General features: G+C 44.0%; 1 protein-coding gene across 3 annotated transcripts; it reads left to right on the forward strand.

Moving 5' to 3' along the window:
• Positions 1 to 3,076: 3,076 nt before the first annotated feature.
• On the forward strand, positions 3,077 to 25,337 carry deaf1 (DEAF1 transcription factor). 3 transcript variants are annotated; one of them, XM_041849525.2, is made up of 14 exons: positions 3,077 to 3,479; positions 4,484 to 4,581; positions 6,870 to 6,999; positions 7,681 to 7,827; positions 8,246 to 8,385; positions 8,525 to 8,590; positions 8,844 to 8,888; positions 10,611 to 10,740; positions 12,162 to 12,299; positions 21,395 to 21,669; positions 21,868 to 21,966; positions 22,685 to 22,774; positions 23,130 to 23,237; positions 24,860 to 25,337. In XM_041849525.2, exons 1-13 carry the CDS (start codon positions 3,272 to 3,274, stop codon positions 23,232 to 23,234), a joined length of 1,671 nt encoding a protein of 556 aa, XP_041705459.1. In that variant the 5' UTR covers positions 3,077 to 3,271; the 3' UTR covers positions 23,235 to 23,237; positions 24,860 to 25,337. The 3 variants fall into 3 exon arrangements, with proteins under 3 accessions (XP_041705459.1, XP_041705458.1, XP_041705460.1); XM_041849524.2 differs by having other exon boundaries at positions 23,130 to 25,337; XM_041849526.2 differs by having other exon boundaries at positions 12,162 to 12,290; positions 23,130 to 25,337.
• Positions 25,338 to 25,840: the final 503 nt, after the last annotated feature.

Raw genomic sequence — 25,840 nt, forward strand, 5'->3', positions numbered from 1 at the left:
TTTATAAGGCTACAGATTAAGTAATGACGAACGTCACAGGGTGATGAATGTTGTGCAAGGTGCAAGCTTGATGCTCCTTTCCAATAAATATCGATGGACTTATTCTGGTGACATGACGATTGATGCTTGGCTGCCGTTTGACAAATACAAATAATATCAGTCTTATCCATAATAGCCTCATAATGTAGGTAGTTTACTCATACTCTATCTGGGAGCTGTTGGCTAGAGCGCATGTGCCAAGACCAGAGTGGGCACATTTGCTATATAATGCAACAGTTTTTGTGACAAAACCATCAGTAGAGTTGAAAATGAGATGGAACCCCATTTAACTTTTATTTTTAATTCGGTACAGGGGAATTTAATGGTAACATTTATTTTTATGTGCACCTTTTATCCGCAAAAAGTCAGTTTGATGGAAATATCTCTGGTGGGAAAATGCGCGTATTGTTTTATGCTGATTTTTGAATATTCGCATGAAAATCTGTTGCAAATTGGATGGAAACCTAGCCACTGTAATGGAATGTACGGTGCAGCTGTAGCCTAAAGTACTCATAATGAAAACAGCTACTAGGATAACGTATATAATTTTAATCAGCTCACATCCATGACTATTCACATGTACTGTACATATCCATGTAACATGGTTGAATATTAAATATTGCAATTATTGATCATAACATCTTAAAAAATCAGCGATTCAGACAGCTTTTTGGGAACATTCTTACTACATTTCTATGAATAATTTGACATAATATATATTTAAGCAATAAGGAACGAGGGGGTGTGGTATATGGCAAATATATACCATGGCTAAGGGCTGTTCATAGGTTATTATGCATGACGCAACGTGGAGTGCCTGGATACAGCCCTTAGCCATGGTATATTGGCCATATACCACAAACCCCTGAGGTGCCTTATTCTATTATAAACTGGTTACAAACGGAATTAGAGCAGAAAAATAAATGTTATGTCATACCAGTGGTATATGTTTGATATACCATGGCTGTCAGCCAATCAGCATTCAGGGCTCGAACAAATCAGTTTATAAAAAAATAAATAATGTGGCACTCCTGGCTCATGTGGTTGTATATTCTACATCACTATGAACATTTTAAAGATATTTTCGGACATACTACAATTCTATTTTACACAGGTAAGCCCATGCGAAATTGTCCAATAAGACCTCATTGAGTTGTTTGGCAGTAATATTGGGAAAAGCCTTCTGTGGGGTTAATGCGGGAACTCTCTGATGGCCCTGTTCTCCAACTCTTTTTAATACCTAGGCCTAGCTGTGTGTGTGCAATTTGTTGCCTCTTATTGAAGTTAGAATCTCAAAACATAGCTGTCCCATTACATGGAAATCTTAGGCTAAGCTTCCAACATTCAATGGCACATATGGGCGACTTTCAAACGATTTGAAAGGTAATTTCATTGCCTTTCAGAACGACTTGTCCAACAAAGTTTCAAATGTGGCATGGTTTCCTTTTTAAAGCCATTTATAGGCCTACAGGTAATTCTGATATGTAACAGAGGTACTGCTGATCAGAAAAATTGAAAATGTGTCAAATGGATAGCTGTGAATCTAAGCTTTCCAATATGATTAAAGGGTGTATGTGTACACTGAACAAAAATATAAACACAACATGTAAAGTGTTGGTCCCATTTTTCATGAGCTGAAATAAAAGATCCCAGAAATGTTCCATACGCACAAAAAGCTTATTTCTCTCAAAGTTTGTGCACACATTTGTTTACATCCCTGTTAGTGAGCATTTTTCCTTTGCCAAGATAATCAATCCACCTGACAGTTGCGGCATATCAAGAAGCTGATTAAACAGCATGATCATTACACAGGTGCACCTTGTGCTGGGGACAATAAAAGGCCACTCTAAAAAGTGCAGTTTTGTCACACAACACAATGCCACAGATGTCTCACGTTTTGAGGGAGCGTGCAATTGGGAGCGTGCAATTGGAATGTTGACTGCAGGATTGTCCACCAGAGCTGTTGCAAGAGAATTTAATGTTAATTTCTCTACCATAAGCCGCCTCCAAGTCGTTTTAGAGAATTTGGCAGTACGCCCAAACGGCCTCGCATCCTCAGACCACGTGTATGGCATCATGTGGGCACTCGAACACAATTGCACTTTATCGATTTGAATGCATAGAGATACCGTGACGAGATCCTGAGGCCCATTGTCGTGCCATTCATCCGCCGCCATCCCCTCATGTTTAGGCATGATAATGCACAGCCCCATGCCACAAGGATCTGTACACAATTCCTGGATGCTGAAAATGTCCCAGTTCTTCCATAGCCAGCAAACTCACCAGATATGTTACCCTTTGAGCATGTTTGGGATGCTCTGGATCAACGTGTACGACAGCGTGTTCCAGTTCCCGCCAATATCCAGCAACTTCGCACAGACATTGAAGAGGAGTGGGACAACATTCCAGAAACCACAATCAACAGCCTGATCAACTCTATGAGAAGGAGATGTGTCACACCAGATACTGACTGGTTTTCTGATCCACGCCCCTAACTTAAAAAAAAAAAGGTTTCTGTGACCAACAGAGGCATATCTGTATTCCCAGTCATGTGAAATCCATAGATTAAGGCCTCATTTATTTATTTCAATTGACTGATTTCCTTATATAAACTGTAACTCAGTCAAATCTTTGAAATTGTTGCATGTTGCGTTTATATTTTTGTTCAATATGAATGAATGGGATGGAGGGATGAAAGAGTGATAACACAGAAAGCTACTATTGATGCACTGCTATCACACATTTTCCAACTCTAAGGAAGTCATAGACCTTGAAAAAAATCCCTATGAGACATCGTTTTTTGCCCTAGCACTACACAGCTGATTCAAATAACCTAAGCTTGCACACAGGGGGGGCCCCAGGACCGAGTTTGGGAAACCCTGCCCTAGCTCATAGACTTAATCTACTGTTGGTCTAATGATGAAATCGTGTGTATATTGCCACCTAGTGGTGTAAAAATGAAACGAAGCTTGAGCGTCGATTCGTGTGACGTCGTTTTCTTTCGGTAATTTCCGCTGCATCTCCTTCCTGTGAGACTTGATCGAAAAGCGTAGAGAACGAACGTAGGACGCCATTTCTCACCGTTTTAAAAATAATTAAATCCACGTCACAAATTCATTGTTTTTATTCCAGTGCATGAGCGGTTTATGCACAGCACAATATAATCGGGTGGGTGCCATATTCTCCGATTATTTCTCGGTCAAATTCGGCGTAAATCGTTAGACATAGGAAAATGGACGAGACGGACTCGGCAACGAAGGGACTTGCGTTGGACGAGGAGTCCATAGACGCTGCCGGTGAGCCAGTGGAGGAGGGGGTGGATTCGGATACTGAGTCGGAGGCCGAAGTCACCACGATGACAGTAATGGGAGAACCGGGCAACATCGAGATTGGAGCCGAGTCCTTGCCGAACTCTGACGATGCCGAGACAGCTTTTGCAGGCAAGTTTGAGGATGCAGCAAGCTAACGTTATTGTTACTCATCAAGCTAGCTAGCTGCCAACTACACCTGTTTTAACTCGTTAGCTAGCTAGCTAGTACCAAATATTATGTTAACTAGCTAACTTCCTTTCATCTGTGCTAGTACTGTTAGTTTCAATACTAGACGCAGAGGCAAACACAAACAGGTTAGCTAGCTAGCTAAATCAAATCAAATCAACCAGTCTAACCTGATTCGGCTGCATTAGCTACCGTTACCCATTTTGAAATGCATGAACTAGCTAACTTATACATTTGATTATCATCATGGCCCCTTACATGTACCTCCAAACATGTTATTTCCCGGAGATATTTGTATTTAACGTTAGGTAAAATACAGGTAATATTGCAAGACGTCCATGTTGCCAGTTTCATACATAATATTTGGGTGCAGTCACTGTTTTTGTTTCCATGTCTATCAACTATCAGCATACCACCCTGCATCCCACTGCTGGTTTACCTCTGAAGCTAAGCAGGGTTGGTCCTGGTCGCTCTGGATGGGAGACCAGATACTGCTGGAAGTGGTGTTGGAGGGCCAGTAGGAGGCACTCTTTTCTCTGGTCCCTAAAAAAATATCCCAATGCCGCAGGGCAGTGACATTGCCCTGTGTAGGGTGCAGTCTTTTGGATGGGATGTTAAACGGGTGGCCTGACTCTCTGTGGTCACTAATCGTTAGAGTAGGGGTGTTAACCCTGGTGTCCTGGCTAAATTCCCAATCTGGCCCTCATACATACATAATGGACACCTAATAATCTCCAGTTTCCAATTGGCTCATTCGTCTCCCCGTAACTATTCCCCATGTCGTTGCTGTAGATGAGAATGTGTTCTCAGTCAACTTACCGGGTTAAATAAAATAAATAAATAAAAACTAATGTGATTCACATAGCGAGACCTACTACAAAAAGAGACAAGCCAGTGATGTATCTAAAGTGCATTTGACTATTTCAACCTGTGATGTCTCACAACAGAAGTCACAACAGTCACTGTGGGGGATGTCCAAGCAGCCGAGGACAATGTGTTCACCGCCACCATGGCCACCTCAGCCTCCATACCAGAGCATGTTCTTGTAAGTTCTCACATGATGGTCATTTTGGATCTGAATATCTTGTGGTCTAGGCCTACTAGTGGAATTGTATTGTTCCCGTGTAGCTCAATTGGAAGAGCATGGCACTTGCAACGGCAGGGTTGTGGGTTCGATTCCCACGGGGGACCAGTATGAAAATGTGTTCACTCACTACTGTAAGTCGCTCTGGATAAGAGCATTTGCTAAATGACTAAAATGTAAATGTATTGGATATCGACGGCTGCCACACTAGAGCCCAGCATGAGTATTTAACAGTTCCATTCCAGTAATTTGTCCTTACCACTCACTAGGCGTATATCGTCTAGACTCTCCGACCACTCACTAGGCGTATGTCGTCTAGGGGGCTATTTGTACTAGAAATTAAGCAATAAGGCACGAGGGGGTGTGGTATATGGCCAATATACCACGGCTAAGGGATGTTCTTAAGCACGACGCAATGCAGAGTGCCTGGATACAGCCCTTAGCTGTGGTATATTGGTCATATACCACAAACCCCAGAGGTGCCTTACCGCCCCAACAAATCCACAGATGATGCAATCTCTATTGCACTCCACACTGCCCTTTCCCACCTGGACAAGAGGAACACCTACGTGAGAATGCTGTTCATTGACTACAGCTCAGCGTTCAACACCATAGTGCCCTCAAAGCTCATCACTAAGCTAAGGATCCTGGGACTTAACACCTCCCTCTGCAACTGGAACCTGGACTTCCTGACGGGCCGCCCCCAGGTGGTAAGGGTAGGTAAAACACATCTGCCACGCTGATCCTCAACACGGGGGCCCCTCAGGGGTGCGTGCTCACTCCCCTCCTGTACTCCCTGTTCACCCATGACTGCATGGCCAGGCACGACTCCAACACTATCATTACGTTTGCTGATGACACAACATTGGTAGGCCTGATCACCGACAACGATGAGACAGCCTACAGGGAGGAGGTCCGTGCCAGGATAACAACCTCTCCCGCAACGTGATCAAGACAAAGGAGATGATTGTGGACTACAGGAAAAAAAAGAGGACTGAGCACGCCCCCATTCTCATCGACGGGGCTGTAGTGGAACAGGTTGAGAGCTTCAAGTTCCTTGGTGTCCACATCACCAACAAACTATCATGGTCCAAACACACCAAGACAGTCGTGAAGAGGGCATGACAAAGCCTATTCTCCCTCAGGAGACTGAAAAGATTTGGCATGGGTCCTCAGATCCTCAAAAAGTTCTACAGCTGTACCATCGAGAGCATCCTGACTGGTTGCATCACCGCCTGGTATGGCAACTGCTCGGCCTCCGACCGCAAGGCACTACAGAGGGTAGTGCATACGGCCCAGTACATCACTGGGACCAAGCTTCCTGCCATCCAGGACCTCTATATCAGTGTCAGAGGAAGGCCCTCAAAATTGTCAAAGACTCCAGCCACCCTAGTCATAGACTGTTCTCTCTGCTACCGCACGGCAAGCGGTACCGGAGTGCCAAGTCTAGGTCCAAAAGGCTTCTCAACAGCTTCTACCCCCAAGCCATAAGACTCCTGAACAGCTAATCATGGCTACCTGGACTATTTGCACAGCCCCCCCCACCCCCTCTTTTACGCTGCTGCTACGCTGTTTATTATTTATGCATAGTCACTTTAACTCTACCCACATGTACATATTACCTCAATTACCTCGACTAGCCGGTTCCCCCGCACATTGACTCTGCACCGGTACCCCCCTGTATATAGCCTCCCTACTGTTATTTTATTTTACTGCTGCTCTTTAGTTATTAGCTTTAATTTTTTTACTTAACACTTTTTTTTGTTTTTGTTTTTGTAAAAAAAAATGCATTGTTGGTTAAGGACTTGTAAGTAAGCATTTCACTGTAATGTCTACACCTGTTGTATTTGGCGCATGTGGCAAATAAAATCTGATTTGATTTGCTATTATAAACTGGTTACATTTACATTTACATCATTTAGCAGACGCTCTTATCCAGAGCGACTTACAAATTGGTGCATTCAACTTATGATAGCCAGTTTTTTTTTCTTTGTTAATGGGGGGTGGGGGAGGGGTAGTACAATTTGAGTAGTAAAAATAAATGTTTTGTCATACCCGTGGTATATGGTCTGATATACCACGGCTGTCAGCCAATCAGCATTCAGGGCTCTAACCACCCAGTTTATAATTTCCAACAACTAATCTGAAAAGAAACAGACCATGGAAAACCAGACCCATATGTCACATCACCTACCCAGCAGCACAGACTGCAATGTAATGTTTCTCTCTGATCCTCCATCACATGACAGACTGGCAGGACCACCCTACAGATTGGCGACGGTCTCAATCCCCAGAAGGCCACTCTGATAGTGGTTCACACTGATGGGAGCATAGTGGACGCAACAGGACTGAAGAACGCTGCAGCCGCCATGACCTCTGGTATGCACCAGGGAATCTCAATGCACCTGTATTTTGTACAATACTTTTCATAGAAAGTATTGTATAAAATTCGTACCATCACCTAGCATTACGGTGCTAGGAAAGTTGTTGTAATGGACTTGTAGCAAATAGATAGCTGCATCTGCTTTGACCTGTATGATTTTATTCCAGAGATGCCTAGCCAAGACCAAGACAGGATCATTGCTAAATTAAATTATGTCTAAAGCTGTATATGGCCTCTGAAATATTGCCTGGCCACGCAGATTCCTTGCTCTGGCCAAATGCTATGACACGCCCAAGTACGTTACTTTCTTCTCCCCAATGAGTCTGGATCTGAGTACCTCCCCGACCCTTCACTGAATGCCAACACATTTGGGGCCATCTGATTGGTCCAGAAACCAATGGGTTGAGCCAGAGCCAGAAAGCACGTTGGTAAAGTGGCGGTTTGAAAATGTCATTGGCTTTGATACTCTGATTGGTTAGAGACGATCCAATCGCTGTTGACTTTGTTTTGTACAACGCCCCTCGTCACTACAAACGACTTCAATGATGGCAGTCTCAGACTAAAGTATGTAGTGAACGACAGAGCAGCGGAAGAATTTAGTGAGTCGTCAGGCTATCTGAAATACATTTCAGGTGTCTCTGTAACTTCAGTGTTGTGTGTTGTCCTGTCGTCCCCAGGCCCCCAGACTCCCTCCACCCCAATGAACCCAGGGCAGGAGAAAGATGGCTCCAAGTACAACTGGGACCCGTCTGTGTACAACAACGAGCTGCCAGTGCGCTGCAGGAACACCAGCGGCATGCTGTACAAGAACAGACTGGGCTCAGGTAGGTCTAGGTGTGGCCACAAGGTGGAGCTCTTGGTTTGAAGATGAGGACAGTTTAGGATCCATCACTTTCCTCAGCCCTGGCTGGAAACCGCAGCCACCCTGATGACCTGTAATTGAAGTATCAAGACTGGAAGGAGAAATAAGTGTGTAAACTTGTTGAGGAGTGGCGGTATAGGGAATAGGGGTGGTTCTCTGGAGTTGATTGTTTTTAACAAATCCAGCTGCTAAAAGTTGTCTGAAAGAAGCCATATTTTCCAGATGACAGATTTTCTTCCCTCAACTTGAGAATACATGGGTTATGGTGAATGAAGGGGCTAGGATAGTCTTAATAATTAACTTCACATGTCCATCTCCATGTAAATAATTGCGACCGTGTTGTCTTGTCTCTGCTGCCTGTCCAATTGACTGACAATCAGGCGGAAAGGGACGCTGCATCAAGCACAGCAGCCACTGGTACACGCCCACTGAGTTTGAGGGCATGTCTGGCCGGGCGAGCAGCAAGGACTGGAAGAGAAGCATCCGCTATGCAGGCCGTCCCCTGCAGTGCCTAATCCAGGTGAGCGAGCCAGTCACTCAGCCGTGACAGGATCTGATGGCACTGTGCCACCTGCGGTCTGTCTCTCCGCTGTGTGGAAGACAGTTAAGGGTATATATACCTAATTGTTTAGTAACCAGCCATGTGATTGGTTCCTCAGGAGCGCATCCTCAACCCCCACGCCGCGTCCTGTACTTGTGCGGCCTGCTGTGACGACCTCTCGTCGGTGAGTTAATTGACTTTACAGAGACAAAGATGTTGGTGAATGAATGTCTTGTGAACGTACCGGTAACTCAAGGGATAGGAAGCCACAAGGGTATGGGTGTAACATACAGAACTGCTCGATACAGGCCCTCAGTTTGCAGTGTGCGGTTTGCATGACATGTAGATATTGGTCATCACTTCTAAAGGCCTGGTTGTGAAATTCTCATTTTACGTTTTGTCCAATCACATTCTCTTTGTCTTACATTTTCCCCTAGTGTACCAAGGATAGTCCATCTTACGCAGGGGAGAACATTAATATGGTATGTACCATTTATTTATGACATGCATTGCCAGCCATAATGTAAACAACAATGAGCCAATCTTGTGCCTCTGTTAAGTGTTTGATAGTTTGATGGTTCTTCCTCTGATCCTCACTATAGCGGGTCCCTGGGCTGGCAGACATAAATAATAGACTCCAGGGGTTTATTGTTTGTAAGATAAGGGGGGAAATTGTTTCCTACAGCCCAACATATATTTTGTTTCACAGCTGCTTTTGCCATCTGCATCAAAGGCAATCTTTTCTGAGCTTGTTGATCACATGAAACAGAACATTCAGCTGCCTCTAAGTGTTTCTGTTATAGAACTGTTAACAGTTTTTTGTTTTTTTACGGAAACTAATCAAGCTGACCAACAGTTCATGAAGGTGTGGGGAAAAACTGATCACATATTATTTCCTCCTCGATTATTGCTTACCAATCATTATACCAAAGATACTGGTAACTAACCCAAGATTTATCATCGGCGTTGTTTCCAATGGGAGCAAATGAAGCAGTGGGCAGAACAAGCAAGGAGGTGGGCAGAGCCAAGCACGAGCTAGCGAGATCCTATTGGTGCGTTTTAGCATGTATTTGCATATTTCTGTCAGAGGACGCCCACTCTCAAGTGCGGGTGTACAATAGAGCCCCACAGTGGAGGTGTCATAATACCTGTGAAACAGGGAAATGGTTCCAATCGTTTTTCCACCATTCATTTTTCCCATAGGGGATTTTAGAAACACTTAAAATAAGGGCTGTGTTTTGTGTAGGCTTACCCTGGCGTGACGTTTTGATAACCATTTAAATCGATCTCGGACAAGGGGACTTTTATCAATATATTCGACTCTAGTTAAGCTCAGATCCGAAAATGCTAATTAGCATCAAAGTAGACATCATGTAAGACTACAAATCCCCGCAAGCTCCTGCACATCATCTCTAGCTGACACCATTTGCTAACAGGTATTGTGTCAATTTAAAACTTGCGCAAGACAGTTCACAGAATTGGCCATTTAAATAAATTTTGCCAATTTATTAATTACTAAATTTAGCTAACATTAGATGGTTAATCCAGAGATTCTTACCTTTGCCTCGATACTGCAGTTTCATCCAGATCATCATGGCATTTGTAGTTCTTTATGATAGCCACATTAGCAGCTAATTAGCATTTCATTTTTTGGGGGTGAATGCAGGTGAATATATTGATTCAAGTCACCTTGTCCTAGAGAGATTTACACAATTATCAAAATGTCATGCCAGGGTAAGCCTACACGAAACACAGCTCTTATTTTAAGTGTTTCTAAAATCCGCTATGGGATAAATTAATTGTGGAAAAACGATTGGAACCATTTCCTTGTTTGACTGCTAGATTTGATGGGTATTATGACTCATACTGTGGTACTCTATAACTCAATTCGCCCTTGCACTCCTAAACTACACAATTTCTTGAAACGTTGGCAAAGGGTGAAGTCTATAAAACGTAGTGCACTCTGTTTGTAACAGATTCTAGTTTTGGTAACAGAAAACTGCATTGAGATTGAATGTTTAATCGATGAGAACATTTGCATAATGTCAGCAAGGTTTCATCTGGCTCCATCTTCTCCTACTTTCCGCCATTGGACTTCCTGTCATCACCATACTTGGTGGTGAGTGGAGGTTCTAAATGGATGCTTCAGACTTGGGTTTCCCCTGTTGTCTGTGATTAAACTTTCCCTTTTCCTTCTGGTCCAGACTGGCCCGGTCAGGCTGTTTGTCCCTTACAAGAGACGCAAGAAGGAGAACGAGCAGCCGACCACTCCAGAGAAGAAGGACCTCCCACTCCCACCGCCCAAGAACATCACACTGGCACCGGGGGCAACATGTGAGTTACACACACAAATACAGAGCTAAATGAGTCTACTAGGACAGAGAGAGAAAGGGAGAGGGGAAATACTGCACAATTTAAACACTTGCCCCCAATCCCCCCTTCCCCAAAACACGTGTAAATATTGGACTATAAATTGTGCCATCCTGTATTATACTTATGCTAAATGTTTATTATGTTCTACTGAGCCATTTACTTTATATTCGTATTCTTATCTTTTATTATTTATATTAGTTGTTACATTTTTGCATTTCATTGGATGGTGTATACCATGTGTATCCTCTACATACGACTAATAAAACTTAACGCACACACTCTTCAGATGCCACAGACAGACACTGCAGAGCAGAGCCATCTGTCACAGTGATTCAGCAGGTGTCTGTTGGAGGTTAAAGGGTTTTCGACATCCTCCCCTTAACCTCTTGCATGACATAAATGGGTCCCATCTTTCAGAAGGAAGTCTTTTAAATATGTGTTACAGACAAGACAAAGCACAGGACAGAGGACAAAGTAAATCCTGCTCAGTCATCACCTGTGATTACCTTGTCAAAATGGCACCACAGGGTAGCTGTTGGCACCGTTTTGTATACACCCCATAGAGGTTCTCTGCCAGTCGCTTGCACAGTGGTATTCAAAGTCAGGGTGGTGGGGGAATTGAGAGTACAGATTATTTTATTGGACAATATACAAACGTTTTTGAGAAAGATAATTTGGAAGATAGATTTTTATTTAGTAAATGCATTTATTGGTTCTCTAAAGAGAGATGAAATGCAATGAATGGAATGTTATTTGTGAAAATCTAAATTTACCGATTTCAAGGCTGTCATTAGATTTGGGGTGGGGTTGCCAGAAATTCTGGTGAAAAAATGGGGTCCCCGCTGAACAAGTTGGAATACCATTGAGTGCAACATTGTCCCAGGGGAAATTAAGCTTGTCTGTGCCTCAATCCAGCTCCATCTTTTCTTATCACTTACAATGGGAATACCTCCATCCAGCTCCATCTGTTTCCTTTTGTTTATCTTCAATTGCTTTGTTGAGGCAATTTATTTTTATCCTGCTCTCTACCAAAATGGACTCCTACGTCTTTTGAATTGTTTTATTACCAATATAATAGTTCCTACATTTGTTTTAGATCTACTGCATATTGGACCATATCTTTATGACATTGCATTGTTTTTGGCTGTCAATGTTCTGAGACAGTTTTTCTTTCAGATGACTCACAGCGCTATTGACCATATAGACACAAAGTATCTTGGCTTGTAAAAAGTAGTTTCCAAGTCCCACTGCCCCTGGAGTTGGGGACAAGATAAAGCATCGATAAAGCACTCAAACGTTTTTATTCTGAAATCAGTCAATCAATCAGTCAATCAATCAATTATCAATCAATGCGTTGTCTTTGTCTTCTTCCTGCACTCCAGTCACAGTATCTCCGTCAGGCCAGATCACCACGTCAGGGACCCTGACCTTCGACCGGACGTCTCCCGGGGACTCCACAGCCCTTCTCTCTGAGGGCACGGCACAGGGCGAGGTCTTCACCAGCTCAGAAGGTACCTACAGTAGGTTACCCCTCCACCACACCACCATCACACGGAAGGTACCTACAGTAGGTTACCCCTCCACCACACCACCATCACACGGAAGGTACCTACAGTAGGTTACCCCTCCATCACACCACCATCACACGGAAGGTACCTACAGTAGGTTACCCCTCCACCACACCACCATCACACGGAAGGTACCTACAGTAGGTTACCCCTCCATCACACCACCATCACACGGAAGGTACCTACAGTAGGTTACACCTACAGTAGGTTAGCCCTCCACAATAGCTTGTTATCCATTTCTCGAAGGTCTTCAGTTGAGAGGATATATCACAGAGTCACTCTGATTAAACAAAGTGGTTTTGAAATAACAACTGGATCCAAAATGCATAGCTAGCTATTTCCACAAGCAAAGTGGACTCTATAGATGTATTTACCTGGTTTCCGGTCAGGGCTCGGCGTGCACATTTGCCCTAAGCAAGCTGGACAGTCCTTGAGTCCTCTGCTCTGTGTGTCAGACAGACAGCGAGTGGGGACAGGGGACTGAGTCATGTGACCTGTTGTTGGTAGTGAGTGGTGGAATCCCTACTAGACTGTGCTCTGGCTGCCCCAATTACCTGCTACCTGTCTGTCCCCGGCAGTCAGCAGTCTGGATCCACCCCCTATTAATCATCCTATCAGAACCCAGGGATGCCCGGGCCGTGTCTGTGTCCTGATTGGTTTGTGCGTGTGTGTGACGTGCATTCCGTTCATCTGTCTAGCTAACGAGCTCCTGGGGGACGCCTCCTCAGTAACAAGCGTCTCTGACAGGGATACCCGTCCGACCGACGCGCTCCGCTCCCCATGTGTAAAATGACCACAATTACCATTTTAACGTTTAACCATTTCACTCCCCCTTTTTTTCCTCCTCCCCCTATTGATATTCTCCTATTTATTTGCATCCCTTTGTTTCTTTCTATCTTGCATTGTTCTTTCCTCTCTTAAAGAGTTGCAGTTTGCTCTCCATGGTCTATACTGGATTCCAACCAATTCTGGCCAGAATGACTGGCGTTTGCTGCTCAGTCTCTCTACATTAAGTCCAGTACACCCATCCACCCTCCCTGTGAGCCAGACAGGTATACAGCAGACTACCCCTACTCAGCCAGCTGTAATGGTGTGAGCCGCATCCTCTGTGTGACTGCTCCCAGCGTTAAGGTTAAAGACGATCTCTGGGCTTAATTAGCCATCTGGTTGGCGGTAAGAGTAAAGCACGGACCTGACTTGCGTGGGTTGGTTGGCTAGCCAGTAATGAATTTCCCTAGCCAGTAATGAACTTCTCTAGTTATTTAGTAATGAACTCGGTGTTGGGTGGTGGTTCTTCAGGATGGCAGAGAGAGTAGGTGCTCTTGTAAAGCGACTAGCGCCAAGCCTTGTATGGTAATGCTGCTATGTCCTTGATAGCTGCCTGGCAGCCACTATGTTGCTCTATGAGGATGGTGGGAAGATGTGGTTGTGAAAGCAGCGGTCTCAAAAGATGGAGGTGGATGACATTTCTCTGTTTTGATATTATTGTATAGATTTTTGATGGCGATCCTGCTTTGCTTTGATGAGTCCATGTCCCAAGTCTCTCAAACATCCCTCCTGTGCTTTTTTCCTTCATTGGTAGGGTACTTATACAGTAGGTTAAATGTCCTAAATAGGTCATATCACTACCCACTATGCGGTACTTTCAGAATGAGATCATTGGCCAGAAGGGGAGGAGACCTGTATAGAAAGACTTTTAGAAGTACATTGGTGTAACCTTTAGCTGTTTATTACCTCTCCTCCCTCTCCTACCTGCTCACACCTCCTCCAGAAGCCTTCCTCCTTCCTGCATCGTGCAGATCCTGGTCGCCCGAGGATGACAGTTGTCAGCAGACGCTGCCTCCGACCGACGCCCCCATCCTAATTTAGAGTGCTGCTCTGACGTACTGTCATGATCCCCTCTCTCTCTCGACATACAGACTCACGCATGCACACACACACCTCCTGCTCTACACATACTCTCTCTCTCTCACTGAGATCATCAACAAGGTACATGGAGAGACCTCTCTCTCTCTCTCTCTCTCTGTTCTCATCGCTCACTCTCCCTGGCTCACCACACAATTAAGCCCCCGGCAAAGATGGATGCCTGGTTATTTTAGGAGCCGCCTAGTGAGGAGAAGGGAAGGGGAGCCCCTCACAATGGTCGCCCAGTGGAGTGGAGGGGAGGCTGAGACTGATAGTCCACCTCATGTACCAGACTGTTTCCGGGATGAGGTGTTTGTGTTTTTTACCCCAGTTATTAAACATCTAATTGCCCGGTTATTAATTTTTTTGTGAGCCCAACCCACCGTTTCTCTTGAAAGAAATCAAATCATTCAAGACAGAAATCAAGTCAGTATAACTCCCTTCAGTGGGCTGAAGGGAGTTGTAGTTTCCATTAAGCAAATATTCAACCTAGTTCAGCGCAGAAACATGGTATTTAACTACAATGACCATAATAAATTGCATCTGTTATTTGATACACTTTTACACAGATCGCGTAGACCGCGTGAGAGAGGAATTTACACAACACAATAATGAGAGAGATAGACAGTTTGTGAAAGTATGCCGTATCTAGTTTGAAAAACTAGTAAAATGATCTTGTCAGACAGCTCTGCAGCATACTTAGGCAAGCTAGCCTAGCTAAATAGGATGACTAAAGACAGTACAGTATGGGGAGTACATAGATAATGTTGGATGGTCTGGCTGGCTGACTGCTACGCCCTGAGCAGAGATGAGATTGTGACTTTAAGGAATTAAAAATAATAAAGTCATCAAACAAAAACTAAGTAGCCTAAGATACACAATGGAAATGTTATTATTTCATAGTAATTTCCTATTTTTCCATTGTCTACCCAATGTGGACCTGACAGAGAAAATTGAATATTTTGTTTTGTCAATTGAATGTTCACATTTCTTTGGCATTGCAAGTTCAATTAAGAAGCTCTAAAATCAGTTTAATGTCATTATTTCATTGTGCATTTCATGTTTTAAAAAAAATCATCAAAATCGAAAACCGTGATTATTTTGTAAGAAGCGAAACCGAACCAACCTCAAAGTGTGAGACTCAAAAGTGTATAGACCGAAGCGCACTCTGCCTGCCTGCTGTCTTGGTTTAATGTATATACCAGGGCTCTCCAACTCTGTTCCTGAAGAGCTACCCTCCTGTAGATTTTCAATCCAACCCCAGTTGTAACTAACCTGATTTCAGTTTATCAACCAGCAAATTATTAGAATCAGGTGCGCTAGATTAGGGTTGGAGCAAAAACTTACAGGACGGTAGCTTTCCAGGAACAGGGTTGGAGAGCCCTGGTATAGACCGAAGCACTCTCTGTCTGCCTGGCGTGCTGTCTTTGTTTTCAGCAGGCATCTCTTTGTTCTCTCTAGCCACCTAGTTAGGACGGCACTGTCTGTTCTAGAGTCCTGTTCTCACCCCCCGCTCACTGTCTTTTCAAGTGAACAATGAGGAACTACATTAGTTGAGGGAGTTATTTCTCTCCTCGGCTGTGGGGTGTTGCTATCTCCAGGAAGTTGGTCCTCTATTCCCACCAAGGCTTTACAGGTGGAGATCACAGGTGTCACTCCTCTCAAGAGCCCTCTCTCTATCAGTCTCTCTCACACTATCACTCTCTCACCTTCTCTTTCTCTGACACTTTCTCTCACCTTCTTCTCTGACACTTTCTCTCACCTTCACCTTCTCTCTCTGACACTTTCTCTCACCTTCTTCTCTGACACTTTCTCTCACCTTCTTCTCTGACACTTTCTCTCAACTTCTTTCTCTGACACTTTCTCTCACCTTCTTCTCTGACACTTTCTCTCACCTACTCTTACCTCTGACACTTTCTCTGACACTTTCTCTCACCTACTCTTACCTCTGACACTTTCTCTGACACTTTCTCTCACCTTCACCTTCTCTCTCTGACACTTTCTCTCACCTTCTTCTCTGACACTTTCTCTCAACTTCTTTCTCTGACACTTTCTATCACCTTCTTTCTCTGACACTTTCTCTCACCTTCACCTTCACCTTCTCTCTCTGACACTTTCTCTCACCTTCTTTCTCTGACACTTTCTCTCACCTTCTTTCTCTGACACTTTCTCTCACCTTCTCTTTCTCTGACTCTTTCGTTCTTAGTCTCGCTTTCTCTTTGCTCTCATTCTATATCTTTTTCTCTCTTCCACATATTTCTGTCTCTGTTTCCTTCACTTTCTTTCTCTTCCATATATTTCTTTCTCCTCTCAGCCCCATCTTTTTATCGCTCACTTTCCCATATTTATCTCGCTCACTCTCAAGCTCTCGCTCTCTCTCGCGCTTTCTCTCTCAGCATCCTCAGATCATTCCGTATTATGATGCCACAACACAAACAGGCCGACCATCAACACAGCCTGAGCCATTGTCTCAGTGCTCTGGAAACTGCATACAATCAGTCTGTTTGCAAATATAGCATTTTGTCTGGAGTTTGCTGTGTGAGAGTGTACATTTTACATTTACATTTTAGTCATTTAGCAGACACTCTTATCCAGAGCGACTTACAGTTAGTGAGTGCATACATTAGTTTGTTTTTGAGTATTAATTTTTTATATACCCCCCCTTGGGAATCGAACCCACAACCCTGGAGTTGCAAACACCATGCTCTACCAACTGAGCTACATCCCTGCCGGCCATTCCCTGCCCTACCCTGGATGACGCTGGACCAATTGTGCGGTCGCGGCCGGCTACGACAGAGCCTGGATTCGAACCAGGATCTCTAGTGGCACAGCTAGCACTGCGATGCAGTGCCTTAGACCACTGCGCCACTCAGTAGACCACTACTCCCTGAAGATCTCTTTTACTCATGCACACACACACACACCCACATGCACGTCCATGCACACACCAGTGGCGGTCGGTTACTTTTAAGATGAGGGAGGACAATTCTTATTTTTTTTATGTGCATGGCCTTATTTCTATTACAGCATATTGGATTACTGTCATTCATTTTCCATTCACCCAGTTCAATGTAACATCGATAGGTTCAGGCTACTACATGATACTCGAATTGTCCCTATACCCATCATGAGGTTGCTACAGCCTATAAATTAAAGTTTACAACGTAGGTGCAATCAGGTCGAGAGAAAGATTTGAGGTGACACATGAACAGACAGTGACACATTCAATACCGCCTTGCACACTCTTGCCTGCATCTAGCTGATCTAGGGTGTAATCATTAGTCCAACAGTTGCAAACAAGTTTCTATTGGACAAATTCAGGTATGTTCATCCCCGTTTCGTTCCGTTTGCTTCCGTTTTAAGAAAAGTTTTTCAATAGAATCGGCGGAATGAATACACCCCTAATCACACGCAAAGAGTTTACTTTCATAGCCACATACAAACAGCTTGTTGTATTCCTTCTTGCATCTACGCGCTCTCTTCCTCTCACCTTTTCCTGCACAACACATCAGCTTTTTGTGACCAGGTGAAAAAACCTTTCCAAGCCAAACCTTCATATCATAACTGCTACACACTGCCTAAATTTTTGTCACCATATTAGCTAAAGTAACGTCATAGTGAACATAGCTAATAAAACTAACGCATTAGTAAACCCGTAAGCAGTTTAACAGTTACACCGGCGGGCCCCGGTGGCAATAATTTAGTAAAACCAAACGCTTACCTTGACTTGGAAGAGTTCCAATGTTTGATAGTCGTAGCCAGCTAGCTAACATAGCATCCCTCTGTTTGAGCCAGGTGTTTGAATAGGCTAAACTAGCTAGCTGTATTTGCTACCTAAGTAAGTGAAAGTAAAAAAATTGTTTGACTAAATATCTCTCTCTCTTGCTCCTCATTCATTTTTGAAGAAATTAATTTGTTCAAAACTGTTCAACGATTGTCTTTCTCTCTCTTTGAGTCAACTACTCACCACATTTTATGCACTGCAGTGCTAGCTAGCTGTAGCCTATTCTTTCAGAACTAGGTTCATCCTCTGTACCTTTGATTGGGTAGACAACACGTCAGTTCATGCTGCAAGAGCTCTGATGGGCTGGAGGATGTCCTCCGGAAGTTGTCATAATTACTGTGTAAGTCTATGGAAGGGGTTGAGAACCATGAACCTCCAAGGTTTTGTATTGACATCAATGTACCCAGAGGAGGACGGAAGCTATCTGTCCTCCGTCTACACCATGGTGCTACCCTACTGAGTGCTGCTGAGGCTACCGTAGACCTTCATTGCTAAACTGTGTGTTTTACTTATTTGGTGACGTGAATATATTTAGTATAGTTTTATCTAAAAATGATAACTTTTTTTAAATGAGAGATCCTTGATGAAAACCTGCTCCAGAGCGCTCGGGACCTCAGACTGGGGCGAGGGTTCCCCTTCCAACAGGACAACGACCCTAAGCACATAACCAAGACAACGCAGGAGTGGCTTCGGGACAAGTCTCTGAATGTCCTTGAGTGGCCCAGCCAGAGCCTGGACTTGAACTCGATTTGAACATCTCTGTAGAGAACTGAAAATAACTGTGCAGTGACGCTCTCCATCCAACCTGACAGAGCTTGAGAGGATCTGCAGAGAAAAATGGGAGAAACTCCCCAAATACAGTTGTGCCAAGCTTGTAGCGTCATACTGAAGAAGACTTGAGGTTGTAATCTCAGCGAAACATGCTTCAACAAAGTACTGAGTAAAGGGTCTGAATACTTATGTAAATGTGATATTTCCGTTTTTTATTTTTAATACATTTGCAAACATTTCTAAAAACCTGTTTTTGCTTTGTCATTATGGGGTATTGTGTGTAGATTGATGAGGGGAAAATATCAATTTAATCTATTTTAAAATAACAGAGTAACTTAGCAAAATGTGGAAAAAGTCAAGGGGTCTGAATACTTTCCGAATGCACTGTATATGACTGCATGCAGTGTGCGCGTGTGTGCATTTGTGTGTGTCTTGAGCCTCATGCAGTGTGTGTGTGTGCGTGTGTTGTTAGGGCTACTGTGATGTATATGATGGTGCTCTCTCTCCTTCCATCTCCCCCTCTCTCCTTCCATCTTCCTCTCTCCAGAGTAGTTGTGGTTTTTTTGTTTAGACTGTTGTTGCTATTTGTCTGTTCTGCTGTGCTCTCTGGTACAGTTGGAGGAAGATACATCACTGGTGGGCTTTCATCTCTCCCATCGGTGTGCTGCTTGGTGGAACCCTATGATTATTATACCTTTCCCTGAGCCACAGACCAGTGGAGGCTCCTCAGAGGAGGAAGGGGAGGACCATCCTCCTCAGTGAATTTCATTTAAAAAAAATAGTAAAACATTAATAAAGCTATCCTTTTTAGATAAAACTATACTAAATATAATCACGTGTCACCAAATAATTGACTGAAACACATTATTTTGCAAAAAAGGTCTACAGTAGCCTCAACAGCACTCTGTAGGGTAGCACCATGGTGTAGCCAGAGGACAGCTAGCTTCCATCCTCCTCTGGGTACATTGACTTCAATACAAAACCTAGGAGGCTCATGGTTCTCACCCTTCCATAGACTTACACAGTAATTATGACAACTTCCGGAGGACGTCCTCCAACCTATCAGAACTCTTGCAGCATGAACTGACATGTTGTCCACCCATTCAAAGGATCAGATAATTAATATAATCTAGTACTGAAAGCATAAGCTACATCTAGTTAGCACTACAGTGCATAAAATGTGGTGAGTAGTTGACTCAAAGAGAAAGAAAGACAATAGTTCAACAGTTTTGAACAAATTAATTTAATCCAAAATGAAGGAGAAGCAAGAGAGAGAGAGAGTGTCATTTCTTTTGGTTTTACTAATCTATTGCCACCGGGGCCCGCCGGTGTAACTGCTTACTGACTGTACACTAACGTTACTGCATGATTGTAGCGGGTTTACTAACGCATTAGTTCTATTAGCTATGTTAACCTTGATGTTACTTTAGCTAATACGGTGAGAACGATGTAGGTTGTGTGTAGCGGTTTGGCTTGGAAAGGTTTTTTCGCCTGGTCACATACAGCTGATGTGTTGTGCATTGAAGTCCACAAGCGAAAGGAAGCGGTTAGAGGAGGAGAGCGCATAGACGCGAGAAGGAATACAACATGGCTGCTATGAAAGTGAACTGTGTTTACGCGTGATCAGGGGTGTTTTCATTCCGCCGATTCTGTTGAAAAACGTTTCTTAAACGGAAGCAAAGGGAACAAAACGGGGATAAACATACCTGAATGTGTCCAATAGAAACTCTCGTTTGCAACTGTTGGACTAATGATTACACCCTATATCGGCTATATGCAGGCAAGAGTGTGCAAGGCGGTATTGAATGTCACTGTCTGACCATGTGTCACTGTCTGTCACCTCAAATTCTTCTCTCGACCTGTGTGCACCTACGTTGTAAATGTTAATTCATATGCTAGGTTGTAGCAACCTCCATGATGGGTATAGGGAAAATTAGAGTATCATGTAGTAGCCTAAACCTATCGATGTTACATTGAACTGGGTGAATGGAATATGAATGACAGTCATCCAATATGCTGTAATAGAAATAAGGACATGCTCATGAAAAAAATTTGTCCTACCTTATCTTAAACAGCACTGACCACCACTGCCACAGACGTATCTCTCCTCCATGACGCTTGGACAATGTGTGGGGCAGGCAGGCTGTTATCTGGCCTAATTCTCTCCCTCGTTCCACCCACGTTTCCCTCCTTTCCACTCTTTTTTTTTGGAAGCATGAAATAAGGAGTCACATCTGGAGTTACTAGGTGTGGGTTGAGGAAGGGCAGCTATTGTTGGGGTTGACACGATTTCAGAAAGTAGTTTTTGCCCTGATTTATATTTGGCTTCCATATTAATCGGACTGGCCCAACATTCTTATCAGTTGCACATATGTTACGTACATACATTTGTTTTCTGTCAACCAATGTATTGATTGTTTTTCCATCAAACATTGTATGGATACCAATGCACTTATTGAAAGTATATTGATTCATAATTAATATTCCACATTCCTTGCCTCAAATAATTAAGAAATTATTAATGAATACTCTCATTAAACCTTTCCATTCCAAACGTACAATCTAACCCCTCCCTCTCTCCCTACAGTGTTGACAGCGATCCCGGCCCTGGCCATGGCCCCCCAGGCCAAGATGGTGTCTCCATCCTCCTCCCCCTCCCTGGGGCTGGTGAACGGAGGGCTGGAGGTGTCTGGGGTTGGGGAGGGCCAGAGGACCTGGCTTTACCTGGAGGAGACGGCCAACAGCCTGCTAAGCACGGTGCAGCAGCTCAAGGCCCTGATCGACCAGGCCAAGCAGGCCTGCCACTGCCAGGCAGGCCAGGACGCCTTCAACCAGGACAAGGTCCACGGCAGCAGGAAGGAGGTGAGGGGACTGGTGGAGACCCTGGTGGTTAGTCCAGGGTCCTGGTCATTAGGGCACAATATAGTTAAATGTTTTCACACTAGCATTTTCTTCTATTTTGTGCCTATTGAACATGACCCAGGGGAAATGCTGGGTGTCTATTGAGGTGTTGTTGTTGAATTTTAGTTTGACTTCAATTTGCGGTCTTCCCTCTTGCAGTGTACACTCACCCAGCCCTTCCAGAGTCAGATATCATTCCAGCACCCAGATGACCCAGAGGGGAAGAGAGGCTCAGAAATCACTGAGATCATCATCAAGGTACATGGAGAGACCTTTCTTTCTTTCTCTCTCTCTCTCGTTCGTTCGTTCGTTCATTCTTTCTCTCTCTCTCGTTCGTTCTTTCTTTCTCTCTTTCTTTCTCTTGGCTGCGTTCCATTCAATCCATTAAAGAGAAAAGGCCTCTTTGATCCAGGTCTCCCCTGGAGGATAAAACTGTCAGAGCTGGTTGAAATATCACACCTGCTACTTCTCACACACAAACAATATAGAGATACGGGAGAAACAAACAACCTTGAAGCCACATGACTTCTCCCACCTGAGAGCATTTGTTAGATAGAAGGGGTGGAAAGGGAAATGTAACCCTGGCATCATATCAACAAAAAAGCCAGCGGTGACATTTTGTGCCTCTTGGTTCCCCTGGAGAAGCAATTTGTTTTCACACATCACAACTGGAGCCTGTTGATGGGTTGTTGTTGTTGTTGTTGTGTTGTTTGTTGGGGTTTGGTTGTAAGGAATCACAAGTGGGCTATGGCGGTGATATGTCAGAGGGCATGTCTCAGGGGTACTTGTGTGTCTGCGTGGTAGAGAGTGTCGTGTAGTGTGGTAGCGCTGTATGGGGCTGAGTAACAACAAATCAAACCTCTTCTATCGTGCTAAGTATGACCTGCCTCATCTGATTTCCAGTTCATTTGCAAATCAATTCTTTCCCTTTTTTAGATTGTAATTCGATTCCATTCTGTGACTTTCTCTCCCACAGCAAATGTGTGTGAACTGTGGACGGGAGGCCATGAGCCAATGCACAGGATGCCACAAGGTCAACTACTGTTCTACCTTCTGTCAGAGAAAGGTAAGACTTAACCCTCTACAGACCGTGTCACTGAACTAAGTTGTCAGGGGTCGTGTCAGCTCGGCTTAATTTCGCTAAGCGTTCTGCAGGCCATAAAAGGTATCTTAGGACCCATGAACATGTCAGGTCATCAAGTCTACTGATTGGATCACAGCCCACCACCCTCCCCACTACTGGTCCCTTGTCAGTAGTGGGGGTGTATTTCAATCAAATAGCCTACTCTTAGGAACCAAAAACAGAAACAATGAGGGCAAAACATTACTTCCTGAAATTGTGTGGAGATTGAATCGTCCCCCAACCCACCCACCACTGACCGCTTGTCTCACTCCTTTAGTCTGCCTTATTCTTATTGCAGGACTGGAAGGAGCACCAGCACAACTGCTGCCAGACCGGTGGGGGTGTGGCTGTTCAGGAGGAGGTGCCCATGTCAACCATAGACATGGACAAAGTCAAGATCTAGCAGGTACAGACACCCAAAACAAACTCTGTAAAAACAGAAAAGATGTGTCCTGGAAACCAGACGATTATTGAATGACTGTACGTTTCAAGTGTAGTCCACTACCCCGGTTAACCAGGGTTTAAAAACACACTGAATGCCTGTTGCTGAAGAAAGACTATTGCTCTAACAATACATGTATTTATTGTTTATTTGTTTATGTATTACGTTGGCTCTGTCCTATGTTGAATGGAGCAGGACAGGCAGGTATACGACAGTAGGTTCTATATAAAACACACAATGACAAATCAATGACCATGTCGATTGTCCTCTTGCTTATTCCCAGTGACTGCCTGCTGTGAGAGATTAAGTGATGTAATGACCTAAATAATTCTGCAAAGTCACATTGATATGTAATGACTCTACTGAGAATGTCACACAACTTGTCATTTGACAGATTTTCAATATAACTTGCAAAAAACCTGCAAACTGAAAATGCATTTCAAACCTGTGTTTGACTGGGTGTAAATATATTTTCATTACATTGCAACACATTATCAATACAGTCAATGCATTTTCAACACATCTTTCATTTGTACATTTCCACAAGGAAATTGGCTTGAGATAGTGAATGAACTTTGCCCTGAGTCAGGAGGTCATGCAGGGCGAGAGTTGTCTGACACGTAGGCAACTGCCATCCACCCACCCACTGTCTCTGTAGGCTTCATTGTTAAGTGTGTTACTGCCATGGTTATTATTTAATGGATGGTGGACGTTAGTGAGATTATTGGAGCTTTTCTCAGTGATAGCTGTCAACTGCCACACAGCTGCACTGATGTGGATTAATCCACTGGATTACAACTGTCAGGTGACTGGGGGAGGGGAGGATGTGTGTGCTGTGCTTCATATCTTTCTGTGAAGACCAACTGGTATACACACCATCACTACTCACCGGAGAACTGGTATGAAAAACTAGGGTCAATTTGAGCAACGGCTACCCGTCCAAAAGAGGGTCCATTACATTGATAAATTGAGACTCCTGTTGAGGGATTGGAAGAGTTTTGAGACCCACAATGACCTACCCAACTTTCTGGGGGAGTCCTCCTGACTTCCTGTGGCCTCTGGAGGCAGTAATCACAACCAGGCTTTTTGGGGATGAAAGGTTAACGTTATCCAGTATATGACTTTGACAGGTACGTCCATTCCAATGTTTCAGATACAGAGGTCATTCATGTTCTCTTGTGAGGTCACATCGACACATGCTGTGGTCACCAATGAGTTCTCTCACTCTCCCCTTATGTTCCTCGTTTAGTTATATTAGAGAACTAACCAAATAGAATGACTCCTGGAAGAAAACATTTCCTTATGCAAGGGAGCACTGCACAATGACCTCAGCCTCAGCTCTCCAACACTGAGCAGACAGCCTTGTCTTGTCTGGCATTGTAATCCCTGCATCTGTCAAACTCACACGTCACTCTCCTTATCGGGCATGAAATGACTGCTACCGTGGCTGCCCAACCACCGCTGGGCTGAGCCTGAGTCGAGGGCACAGGGAGGGAGAGAGGGAGGAAATGAACAGTGGTTCTAATCTGATGCCCTGGACTGAGAGCCACTCCGTTGTATTTGTCCCATTTGGTATATTTGACAAGGACTTCAGCTGCAAGGAAGGGGACAAGGAGGAAGAGAAAGGGGGAGGAAATTGCAGATGGGCCCATATGGATGAATGACAGTGTGGCGAGAAGAATACCTTCTACCCACCTCCACCTCTACCCCCCTCCACCTCCCACCTCCATGGATGATGTGTAAGCCCTCTACAATGTTTTCCCTTCTCCTGTCCCTCCCCTCTAACCCCCTAATGCTTTTCTCAAGGTAGATGTGTTTTTTTTCGTGGAACGTTGCACACCTTAAAAGCACCCAAGCCAGGAGCATAAATCGAAATGGCTTATGAGAAACCTGACCAGAGGAAATAACCCTGAAAGACACTACTACTATTGGGTCGTTTGGCACTGTTATTTGGGTCCTTCAATGGATGGGGGTCAGATTGGGCAGACATTCCCCCCTTTTTTTTTTTATGGGGGTAGATCAGCTTAATATTGCAGATAGATTGTAACTTCCATCAATGTAATTGTCTGCATCACTTCCAATCCCCCATGTTTTTATATATATAATAATATGCCATTTAGCAGACACTTTTATCCAAAGCGACTTACAGTCATGCGTGCATACGTTTCTTGTGTATGGGTGGTCCCAGGAATCGAACCGACTACCTTGGCGTTACAAGCGCCGTGCTCTACCAGTTGAGCTACAGAGGACCACGCACGCACGCACGCACACTTACTTACTTACTTACTTACTTTAAAAAATATATATATTCCCCTTTATTACTTTCCAACCACGCCACCCTTTCCCCACTTGGAGTAAACTAGTGAACAACAACGCCTAGGCCTCTACTTCCAGCCCATACCAACTATCTACAGTTTATGGACACAGTCAATTTTACAGTAATTATATTTTGTTTGTTCTTTCTCCTGAACTACTTCTACTCTCAACCTCTCCGATCATTTTCATGATGTCCATCCGGTTTGCTTCTATATGCCATAACTTTCTAACTGTGCTCCTTCACAAAAGCT

The sequence above is a fragment of the Coregonus clupeaformis genome, chromosome 26 (genome assembly GCF_020615455.1).
Source record: "Coregonus clupeaformis isolate EN_2021a chromosome 26, ASM2061545v1, whole genome shotgun sequence".
Lineage (NCBI taxonomy): Eukaryota > Metazoa > Chordata > Actinopteri > Salmoniformes > Salmonidae > Coregonus > Coregonus clupeaformis.

Excerpts from the sequence above, each read along its gene's own strand:
- deaf1 (XM_041849524.2), top strand. The coding sequence starts at position 3,272 with ATGGACGAGACGGACTCGGCAACGAAGGGACTTGCGTTGGACGAGGAG. Across the intron at positions 8,386-8,524 it reads CCCTGCAGTGCCTAATCCAG|GAGCGCATCCTCAACCCCCA; the intron begins GTGAGCGAGCCA and ends TTGGTTCCTCAG. Across the intron at positions 8,889-10,610 it reads CAGGGGAGAACATTAATATG|ACTGGCCCGGTCAGGCTGTT; the intron begins GTATGTACCATT and ends CTTCTGGTCCAG.